We start from the raw sequence: 12,415 nt of genomic DNA, 5'->3' as shown, positions 1-12,415 counted from the left end.
TACAAGACAAAAAGAATTTGAAATAAAATCTGCTGGTAATTGTACCAAAGTGCACAGCTTAAGGAAGAAATGTTTGATATTGATATTTCCCCAAAATATTTATAGTGTACAATAATAATATTTTTTTTACATTGCAGTGTTTGTGTTCTGCAATTATTTTCCTGGTTTCTGTATGTAGGTTAGGGTTGTTTAATGTCTGTTCTCACGGGTGACTGATAATCCGCTTGCTTGGGCCAATGCTGGAGTCAATGTTTTGTTTTGTGATTGTAGATAACAAAATTAATAACCAAAGAAAATATTAATAACAAACTGTATATTGAAACTATCTCTTCTGTCCCTTGATAATTAAGTGATTCATGTTTTACGAATGCTTACAAGTTGTACAAGCTTTACACATGCAGATATTATTTTATTCATCAGACAACCAGCACACTGTAAATGTGCATTTTTTCTTAAGTGATAAATGCACCGATTTTAATGTACAACACAAAATTAACGTAATCAATTTTATTTTATTCCACAGGCGTGTAATGGATGTGGAACAAGCAAATGTGATTGCACTGGAGTAAAAGGACTAAAAGTAAGTGGTCTGAATCTATGTTTATACAGGTAATCCTATAAAAGAACCAAAAATTAGTACACTTATTTAATGAATTTAATTTTAATGGCTGCAGACTGCCTGATTTTATACGGTATACACACTATGTAACTTCTTTAAGAAATTCTTTAGGCTATTTCATGGCAGTCACTGCATGATAACTCTCCTACAACTTTAATAATAGGTGATATAGATTGAGGCAGTGGTGGAAGTGGGGTTGTATACAGTGGTGTGCCATACCGCCACTTCTCCTACTGCCTACATTGTAAGACTATCACATTCCATTCACTTACATTCCCATTACAATTTACATACCGCCACTTCTGAATGTCCACTTCCACCACTGGATGAAGGGTTGTGTGACCCATACCAGACAGGCATAACTGTAGTGAAATCACAAAAACACTTGTTACTAAGAAATGGAAAGCTCTGAATACTCCTGGCTTTTTTGGTTTACATATTAGTTTTAGTCAGGTGATATCAATTAGCTTGGAATCGCTGTGTATGTCAGGATCAAGGTCCTGGAGCAGATCCCTGCCTGTTTGCTGCAGCTTTAGTGGGAAGGAGTATCATCCCACTCTTCACTCTTAATACTCCACCCAAGAATACACAATATTCTTGGTCCAAAATATCTGCCTTTCACAACAGTATTATGAGTTCCAAAAATAAAAACATATGTTCTGCTGGTTAACTAATACACCTGGTCAGGTCCCACACTGGTCAACATTCAATTTATCAAAATTGAATGTTAATCAGAATGATTCTTAAAAAACAGGCTGAACATTACCTAAATCACATGTGATTAAGGTAACGGAGTTCCTAGAGCATAAATTGAACTACTTAGCACTAAAGAAATTACAGGACATACGTTTTTAGCATCTACTATAATAAATATAGCAAAATGGGATATTTATAGGAAGCCAGATAAATAATAAAGATAAAGCAAAGAATTTATTAAACATTGCAGGATGTCATGTTCAATTCAACAAAGTGAGCTGTAGGTGTGGACACCTCCCTGGTGGGACCTTTATCGAGGTGCTGTGTGTATATTGTTGTTATATTCCCACAGAAGCTTAAAGATTTTAGTTTCCTATATATATGAACCACAGTCAAAACTATAATTGTAGAACCACTTTAATGTTATTGACGTATATTGTAAACATGATGTAATATGATCATAAACAAAGTGACAAACAAGAATTATAGGAAGTTTGACGTGCAGCCTGGCAATGCAGCTGGCAGGATAATTAAAAAATTATGGGAAGGAAATACAGTAAGAACTGCACCATGTCAATAATATTTTACAGGAAACACATTTGTAGCAAATCAATTATTCTTTAAGGCCTAATATTGAGTATTTTTTATGTGTTTTGCCCAAGGCGGTGATAACTATTGTACTTTCCTTATCCATCTGTTGATGTATGTTCTCAAGAACCAGAACCTTACAGCATTTAGATGAGATCTGTGATAATATCTTGGACAAGTACTATATTTCAGAGCACCAGTCTTGTTCTAACCCTAAACATTAGTTTTTCATTAGAACAGACACAGAATTAATTGGTATAAGTCTACCCTCTGTTTTTCCCTTGAAACACCATTGGTTGGCCCAGGCACCTAACCACTCATGTGCCACATTTGCTACACACCTTACATTCCTGGCTGCTTGAAACTCAATATCCTTTAGCCTTAAAAACTAGAGTTTTCTCCCCAGACTGGAAAACAGTGTATACTGGTAGCAGTCTCAAGGTAAATTATGCTTCTATTAATGTCTATGTGAATTTGCCTTCTGCCAATCTTCTTCCACCTATGACATGTGCTCTAATGTAATACATTTCTCCCTCGCACTCACTAATCCTGTGGGAGACACTTATAAAATTGTCTACTCAAGATGATTTCTTAACCATTAAGTTAGCTCAAACTCTAAGAGTATGAACCCTAACAGAGATCATATCTTGTCTCCCTAAATTCTAATCCTAAATTCTAGCCGAAGCAAAAAAGATAAAAATACAATGAGAATAATCCTTTACATTTTTCATATGGGAATTTGGGCCAACTAAAGCAGTCTTTGCTGGTTGCACAATATTTGTCCAATTAACCCTAATAATTTGGGACGTTTTCCTTGAGGATGATGATTCATATATCTGAAACATGTGAAGAACATTAGATTTTAATTTTAACAGTGTTTTATTAGAAAAACATTTTTTCAGATGTAAATGAAGCTTCCCTCAGAATAATGATGGTGAATCTAGTAGATGGTGATTATGGTCACAGATATAAGCAGTGAATATATAGAACAGAGGACAGTAGCTTAGGGCTAGGGTTAGTGGAGGGAAGGTGGAGTCAGAGATTGGAAAAGTATAAAGAAACATAGAAGAGGATAGTATCACGCAGACCAAAGTAGTGAAGAATGTGCAGGAGTGGGTGGTCCATGTGTCAAAGGCAGCAGAGAGGTCCAGAAGGATGAGTAAAGACAATTGACCCTTTGATTTGGCAGCTAGAAGATAATTAGTGATCTTGATGAGTGAAACTTATTTACCTAAGCTCCCACTGTCTTATAGGTGTAGCACATGGCGCCAATAGTATTTACTACTATTAATACTATTTAGAAGGACCTTGCTTTAAGTTTACAGCCTAATTTCCTGAAATAAATTTAATGAATAATCCATCAACCTCTAATGTTGTCATTGCTACCGATATGTACTATGACTGCTGAATCCTTCTCAGACTCCACCCACAATCTATAAACCAGATCCATTAATTTGCTGAAACCAACAGCAAACTGTTCACCATTCCTGAGAATGTTGATAGTTTACCATATTTGTACTCCTAATAATTGAATCACTTACCACCAGCACTTGCTTGGGCTTTTCACACTCCTGACTTGAATTGACACCCCCAACATCAGACAATTTTGGCATGTTTATTTGTGTGTATCAGATCAGGACTAATCCCCTGACATTTCTCCTTCTACCTCTTCTTCTTGTGACCTACTTCTGCAACTAGTTCATGCTTAGTGAGTAGCTCATTTTTCTTCACTTTATTAATTGACTTTAGTGTTGACTGTTGCTCATTTAGATCCAGAATCTGGAGATCCTGATGAGCAACTCGCTCTCATCTTGCGTACCAGTATTTCCCCTCGAACGGTTGTTTCTGAAGTGCAATCATAGCACAAAACACTGTGTGGCACACACACTCACTGCACATAACTGTATAGGGTTACTTAAAACAGGAGCATTATTAGCTGACTAGTATTTATGCCATATATGACTGTAGTATTATATCATCAAGAGACACACATTTTAGTACCAATATACTTACAACTACAATGTGCTATTTTAATATAGATATAAAACAATAAATAGGATACAAAAATAATTCACAGCCTTTTACATAAATGTACCAGATAGAAAAAATTCCCACTTCCTTGCATTGAAGCATATACTTGCATTAAACTGTGCACTGATCAGAACAATTGCATTATTCAGACATTTGCAAAGAAAATAAGAAAGAACCAACTGCTCAAAAACTGCTCATTTTGTTTTGCCCTTCAGATGTAGCTTAATTTAGAAGCCCCAATTTATAATAAAATGCCTTTATGTTGCTTTGTGCTACAATTTTTGAGACATTTGGCAGACCAAAAAAACTTACATGTAAAACTTAGAAATATTTTAATTGACTTTCTTATATTTTACATGCTAATTGGAACAGTACTGAAATATTGTTTAATGACGATTATTTTCTTCTGAAATCTGAAAGAAAGTAATGAATGTGCAAATACTCACGTACAAATTATTTTCTAAAAACATGATAAGGCAAAGATCAACATTTCCGAACCAGAAGCAGCCTACACAGACAGGAAGATTTGGTTGGACTGCCACATACATGAGGGGTCAAATTGCCGGTAACTCAGTGATCAGATTGAACTACTCTATTACTCGGCACCTGTATAATGTGGGTTGTCAACATCCATGTACACATGGTGACTTTGGCCATTGGCCAATAACATTTTATCCTTAATAAAAAAAATAATAATTTTGGGCTCAGGTAAGGAAGAATGTAAAGACAGTTTGGTCAAACCAAAATACTGCTTTGCTTTCCATATCAGGTGGGCAGCTTTAGAAATAAAGGTTACGGGTCAGGATACTCAGGCATAGGCCTAATATATAGCTTGTAACAATATATCAAGAATGAGCGCTAATATCCCCAAAAGCAGCCTAAGTCATCATATAAGGAGCCACCTGCTCCTCAAATAGATATACAAGAGACAAAAAGATAACTTACAGCGCTAGAAGGTTCACACAAAACGGGAATGCCAGCATCAAACAGATAACTGTAACACAGAAATTGTATAGACATAGAGCAGTAAAGTCCCAACAAATAAATCAGGGGTCCCAAAATATCTTCTAGCGCTGTAAGTTATCTTTTTGTCTCTAATATATAGCTTGATTAACATAAGAGCTGAAGGAAAATGCCATCATCTTAGTTTGGTGGGCAAAATTTGCCAATACCACTGGGTGCCTCCCGTCATGTCACTTTCACATATAGGATTTTGGGATCCATTCTGGTGCATTGGAATCATTCATACAAACATCAGGGGGAGGGATTGAGATTTTCATAAATTAAATGTAATAACAAAATCATGGAAGCAGTGTTCCCTTTAAGGTGAGCAATCTGGAAATGATAGAGTTAAATCTGTATCTTACTAGGAAACATCCTGCAGATTGTCAATGCAAACCTTTCGGATGGAGCCCTCATTAGAGTGACCTTGTAACTCTTTCCAGATTGCTCAGTTTAGAGGGGACACTGCATGGAAGTAGCTTCCTGGGAGCTGGCAAAAATACTCCCTTTATCTTATTGTTATTTATAGTAAAAAAAAAAAAATCTCCTGCAATGTTGTACAAAAGAAGCATTACATAAAGGAAATTATAACAATTAAATAATTGTAACATTTGCACAGAGACATACTAGAAATTAGAAACCTGATTAAAAGAACTTACAAATGATAAGTGATGTCATAAATGTGAATCAGTTACAGAACAGACTGTTAAGGAACACACTGGAAAAATGAATACTCTTCTGTTAATTTGACCAAATTGAGATCTAGGGCTAGATTTACTAAGCTGCGGGTTTGAAAAAGTGGGGATGTTGCCTATAGCAATCAATCAGATTCTAGCTTTCATTTATTTAGTACTTTCCACAAAGTGACAGCTAGAATCTGATTGGTTGCTATAGGCAACATCCCCACTTTTTCAAACCCGCAGCTTTTTAAATCTAGCCCCTAATCTTCATCTTATTCCAAATAGATAAGGAGAATCAAATTATAGAACATTTTGCCTTTCAAAACTTAAAACATTGGAGGTCATTTACAAAGCGTGAAAAGGCTCAGGCACATTGCAAAATCACCTATGGTGGCGCTGTTTGCTACAATATGCACAGGTGCGCCTAGATTTCCACTGAAGCGCATAATTTACTTAGCAAGGTGCCTAGCTTTGCAGAGCATTGTGAAAACAAGATTTTGTCTTGCAGGACAAGAATATTGAAGGGTGCAAACCCATTTCCATTGTGTAAAAGGACTCAAATTGCCCACTACCAGCTCAGAGCTGGCAGAGATGGGGTCTCACCCTATACTTTTAATGGAACACATTTTGCTTCTAGCAGCACTTTGACATGACACCAAAATACACCTATTATCAAGTGACATAATTTGTATTCCTGGTTCTTAACAGCTGCACCTCTGTCCTGCATGACCGTGTGCTTCAGTGAGTGGGAAAAGGCAGGGGGTGGAGCATGTGTGCTTGTCCCCTCCATAGTTCAACTCTGATAACTTATGGGTAATCTCTCAGCTGCTGGAAAGCACCCCTTGTAGACTGGAGCCCAGGTGCATGTTCCTCCCACTGAGTCCCACTGCTGTGTCACTGAGTGTATGGAATAGCCTTGCTTCCAGGGCCGGCGCCACCATTTGGCTGCTTTAGGCAGCTGCCTAGGGCACCGACCACTGAGGGCGGCACCGTGGCCGAGCAGTCATTAATAATGTCTCAGTAGGATTATTATTTAAGTAATTGTGGGCGGAGCGATCGCCCATGGCGCAACGCCTGCCTGCGTCCTATCTATTCTGCATTGTGGTGCTACTACAGTGCAGCACCGCAGATTCAAAACTGCCCGGCACTCAGCTCCTAGTCCTGACAGCGTTGTGACGTCACAACCGACAGGAGTCAAAGGAGAAAGAAGACAGAAGAATAAGTAAAGTAATGCAGAAAAAATAGGGGTAGAGGTAGAGATCATGCCACAGTAATCAGGGGGAAGAGGGGATGAAACAGAAAACGGTGGGTGGGGTGCGACAGAAATCGGGGGGAAAGAGGGGATTCCACAGAAATCGGGGGAAAGAGGGGATGCCACAGAAATCGATTGAAGAGGGGAGAGGTGATGCCACAGAAATTGTGGGAAAGGGGATGAAACAGAAAACGGGGGGCATGCCACAGAAATGGGGGGGGAGAGGGGATGCCTCAGAAATCGAGGGGGAGTGCCTCAGAAATCGAGGGGGAGTGCCTCAGAAATCGGGGGGGGGGGGGAAGAAGGGATGAAACAACAGAAACGGGGGGGAGGGGAGAAGAGTGGATGCAGCAGAAACGGGGGGAAGGAAGGATGCAACAGAAATCGTGGGTGGAAGAGGGGATGCCACAGAAATTGGGGGAAAAGGGATGAAACAGAAAATGGGGGGGGAAGGGAGAGGTGATGCCACAGAATTCAGGGGAGAAAGGGGGGATGCCTCAGAAATCGTGGGGGGAAGAGGGGATGCCTCATAAATCGGGGGGCGGGGGAAGAGGGGATGCCTCAGAAATCAGGGAGAGGGGAACAGGGGATACCACAGAAATCAGGGAGGGGGGAACAGGGGATACCACAGAAATCAGGGAGGGGGGAACAGGGGATGCCACAGAAATCAGGGAGGGGGGAACAGGGGATGCCACAGAAATCAGGGAGGGGGGAACAGGGGATGCCACAGATATCAGGGAGGGGGGGGAACAGGGGATGCCACAGAAATCAGGGAGGGGGGGAACAGGGGATGCCACAGAAATGGGGGGGGGAAGAGGGGTGAAGAAATGGGGTGGGGATGCCACAGAAATGGGGGGGAGGAGGGGATGCCACAGAAATGGGGGGGGAGGGGATGAGGGGATGCCACAGAAATGGGGGGGAAGAGGGGAGGCAAAAGAAATCGGGGGGAAGAGGGGATGTCACAGAATTGGTGGGGGGGATGCCACAGAAATCAGGGGGGGATGGGTGCTACAGAAAATGAGGGGGAGGGGTTGCAACAGAAATGGGGGGAAAGATTCTACATAAGCAGCCAAGACCTGAGGTAGCTATGGAAACGCAGGGTGAAGCAGTGGTCAGCCATACCAGTGAGTCTGTGAGGAGAAGAGAGATAGGCAGGAAGAAAAAAGCTAACAGGAAGAGGTGCTGAGTGTGTGAAGTATATCACAGCAACAGGAGAAAGCGTGAAGTGTAGTGAGGAACAGAGGGCTACCCAAGCTATGCAATGAGAATCTGGTGTAGATTTGTACAGAGAGATCTTGTAGCTGGATCATTGCAGAAAATCCACTATCAAGTCGCCTAAGCAGCCTAAGGGAGATTACACAGAAAAGCAAGCTTATGTGCGGAGACTCCCGCTATTAGCAATTGTTTGTGAGCAGAGAGGGACAGCTAGCAAGGTCAGGCTTGCAGTTAGTCCACGACCCAACAGTGACTAAGACCCTCATCTTCAAAGGAGAGAGATAAATAACAAAAATACACCAAACACTGTGACATTATTAATGCTGCACATATATCAGAGACTGTGTTACCTGTCAGAGATATAAGATAATTGCCAACATTTCAACAAGTGCACCAATGTTAATTAGTTAACTTTACAAATGTAATATTAGCAGGATTGTATTTATTGTTGATTTATATTTTCACACTGTGTGTGGGTTTGTTGTGGGAGAGTTTGGGGCACCAGTGAATGTATGTGTGGCGGACATCTTGTCATTTAGTTATTACTTTACTGTTGCCTTTGATTAATATCTTACCCGCTATTTATCCTGTTTATAATTTCCCCATATTTAAATCCGCCTCTCCCATTTATTTTCCCCAAAATAAACACCCAGTTGATAGTTTGCAAACACAGTGTGCAGTACATTATTATTTAGAGGGTTAGTGTGGTCGGGTACAAGGGGCTTCCCGAGTCATCCCCTGGTGGATTCAGTCACAGTCAACTTCCCACCATACTCTGCAGAAGACTCGGTGGAGGCACTGAAGCTAGAGAGAACATTTCACCACCCCTATTGATGTGCTAGGGAAAGGAGCGCTACAAATGAATTAGGGAAATAGAAATCAAATTCATTAGTAGCAAACTATTTAAAACCAGAAACATCAAAATTTGCATTCCCTTTGGAATTCATAGATTTAATATAATAACAGATTTTAACATCATTCTGGCTCTTGTAATTTCATGTTGGTTTTAATTCTAATTTCATGTTGGTTTTTATTAAGAAAAAAATCAAGAAGTCATAGTAAAAGTAGTTATCCATATTTATGGCCAGGAAACCTAAAATACAAATAGTTTTCATAAATATGTCTAAACTTTTTGGGAACTTGTCAGAACTTAATATTGTTGAGATACAGTTGTGATCACAGGGAAGATTTATTTCTCCCTATGGGTGGCAGACATGACTAGAACTTCCTTGCGTCCTATCCAGGACAGTCCCCTCATTCTTCCAGAACAACTATATTCCATACACTGTTCACCTTTGTGGCATGTAAATTAACTTTACATGCCACAGATGGGAAGTTAATTATACTAATAGACAGCAATAGAGGAGAGCCATTTAGTGGGAAATACTAAAAAAAAAATCAATGGTTGCTCAACCATTGTTTATTTATTACAATCTTGTAGCAGGAGGATATGTGATAAAAAACAACAAAAACCTGGTTGGCAAGGAGGCATGTGAGATGAAAACAGTTTGGCTGGGGAGCATCCTTTATAAAAGCAAGTGGGCAGGGGAGGCATTTGAAAGAAAAGCTGTTGGGCAGAGGGGCATATGTGAGAAAAGCTGACTAGGACACCTTCGGCAGGGGTAAGAGATAAGCTGGTGGGCAGAGGGGCATATGTGAGAAAAGCTGACTAGGACACCTTCGGCAGGGGTAAGAGATAAGCTGGTGGGCAGAGGGGCATATGTGAGAAAAGCTGACTAGGACACCTTCGGCAGGGGTAAGAGATAAGCTGGTGGGCAGGGGGGCATATGTGAGAAAAGCTGACTAGGGCACCTTTGACAGGGGTAAGAGAGAAGCTGGTGGGCAGTGGGGCATGTGGGTAAAGTGGTATTATGCGGGTAGCATGTGTGACAACAGCTGATGGGCAATGGGTAGCATATGTGAGAATAGCTGGTGAGCAGATGGGCATGTGTGAGAAAAGTTGGTAGACAGCGGGGGAGCCTCCCCTCTAGATATCCTGTGTTTGCTCCTGGGCAGCAGTGAAGCCTGGACAGCATTCTGCGTCAGACATCAGTACATCTGGACAGCAGTACATCTGGGCTGCAGCTGTACCGGCCACCCAGGAGCAGGTAAGAGTCACTATTTTTATTTACAAATGTCAAGTGTGTGAGGGGCTGGAAAGGGAGTATTGGGAAGGGGGGTGGATGTAGGCTGAAGCTTTGCCTACGACGTCGAGCAATCTTGCACGGGCACTGCTTGCTTCTATGACGAACCCTTCTTGTTAAAACAACTTTACCAACTAACTGTTTTACTGCTTTTTTGAATGTCATATTGGTAAGAATTCATGGGAGCATGGGGAGAAATAGATTGTGTGTCACTCATTTGTCAGTTTTAAGATGGTAATTAAATTGCTTTTCCATGTGCATATCTGTGCTCTGAGAGTTTTCAACTTTGTTGTATTGAAATATATTGTTCGCCAAGCTGTACATTTTTCTTGCATTTGGTTTGCATCAGGCTCTGAACATTCATTTAGCTGGTATCGACTAATAGCTGCTCTCATCTGACCATTGTACAGCTAAATTCTGTACACGACCATAACACTGTACTGTAGTCTTCACATGGTTTGGATTGCAAACCAAATGTTAACTCTAAAATGTTTTGGATCTCTAAAAACTCCCACAGATCAAATGCGATTTTCCACAAACTGCAGATTAATAAATAATGAAATGTTGTGTTTTATAACCACATACAAAGCTGTACATCCCAGCAGTCATCATTTTAGCCAAGAAACAGGGGCACAAGTACTTAAGTAGTTTTTCTAATTGTTGTAATTGACCCAGAGTATGTAACATCAGATTTCCATGTAGTGCCATGATAACTCGACCTGATGGCACATAATAAACATATTCTAAATCAGAAATCTAGAGTACTGCTGCTCACCAGGCCAAGCATAATCAAAAATATTGGTATACACCCCGAGAAACTGAATAGGATGTGGCCCAATCTCTTGGCGTAACTGTTCAGGGAAAAGAGATCTTCTCCACATCTTCTGGTCCTGTCCCATTGTACAGCTCATATGGGTGGAGGTTTTTGCCCTGCTCGGTAAAGTCTTATAGTACCCTGTTTCTCCCACCTTGAAGATGGGCATTTTAGACCACTTTCCACCCTCTATTCCACAACGTGACAGATATGTGATGGGGCAGGTTCTCATAGCCGTTAGAGCAGCCATAGCCCAAGCATGGAAGCAACCTCTACCCCATCTGTGAATACAATTATTTCCAAAGTGCATCATAGTTATGAGATGGAGACAATGGAGGTGCCATGTTCGACTGTGACTGCCTAACCACTGATGCAGTGGCATAGCTGGCATGTCTATTTGACATAGGGGGAAGGTGAGCAATTTGTTTATTCTATTCAGCTAGACATAGCACATGTTCATCCAAACATGCTTTATAATAGATTTTTGCATTGATGTTACATGTTGGCTAGTCATTTTTATGTTCCATCTTGCCACAGTCTCATCATGCATATATTACTATACTAATTATATATATTTATTCATTAATTTATTTATAGCTTTCTTTTTTATTTTGTGGTAAAATAGCCAGATAATGACTTCACCAGATCAGCTATTCTTATATGATCTATAGTAACATGAGAAAGTAAGCGATACAACAGATTGAGTAGGAAAATGTCATATATCAGAAAATAAGTAATTAAAACCCATATATACGAGGGGAAGCATTTTGGACACATTCGTTTTTCATATTTTTTTTGTCCAACAATCTTGAAGTAACCTACAGAGCTATAGGTGACATTGATTTTATAGCTGCAGACGCACAGTTGGACAGATAATGTGGGTTTGGGACTGGATGTATGCATAGTACTTTGTATTATCCCTTTGCGTTGAAGAAATCTTCAATGAGAAGGGATTATTCAACTCTTGGCACCATTATATACACTTTTCTACAGAGTGTATCTAACCTATTGCAGGTTATTCAACGACTTCTATTTATGCAATTGACCAATTGGGATTTTTTTATAGCTATCCAAGGGGTAAAAAAGGGAACTTCTTTAAATTGACAGTTGTTGTTGGCCAGGAAATGCCAGAATTAGGAATCAGGATTCTGCCACTGTCATTTTGTAGAATGCTCTAAATAAATGAAAGTTAGAATCTGATTGGTTGCTATAGGCAACATCTCCACATTTTCATACCTCCAGTTTAATAAATATACCCCAAAGTCTTTATTTATTCATTATTTATAAACATGTTTACTCACAATGTAACCATTGTCAGTTGGATTTAATTTAATTCAATTCACATTGTTTACTGTTTCATAATATAATACGAGT

At 40.0% G+C, this 12,415-nt stretch overlaps 1 protein-coding gene across 1 annotated transcript in view; it reads left to right on the top strand.

Moving 5' to 3' along the window:
• The window catches only part of COL4A1 (collagen type IV alpha 1 chain), a 137,300-nt gene that overhangs the window by 43,018 nt on the left and 81,867 nt on the right, over positions 1-12,415 (top strand). Inside the window, exon 2 of the mRNA XM_075200007.1 lies at positions 524-580. Within this exon, the coding sequence (XP_075056108.1) occupies positions 524-580 (57 nt within the window). The remainder of the gene's footprint in view (positions 1-523; positions 581-12,415) is intronic.

Source organism: Mixophyes fleayi, chromosome 2 (assembly GCF_038048845.1).
Source record: "Mixophyes fleayi isolate aMixFle1 chromosome 2, aMixFle1.hap1, whole genome shotgun sequence".
Taxonomy (NCBI): domain Eukaryota; kingdom Metazoa; phylum Chordata; class Amphibia; order Anura; family Limnodynastidae; genus Mixophyes; species Mixophyes fleayi.
This window is presented reverse-complemented; position numbering and strand designations above follow the sequence as displayed.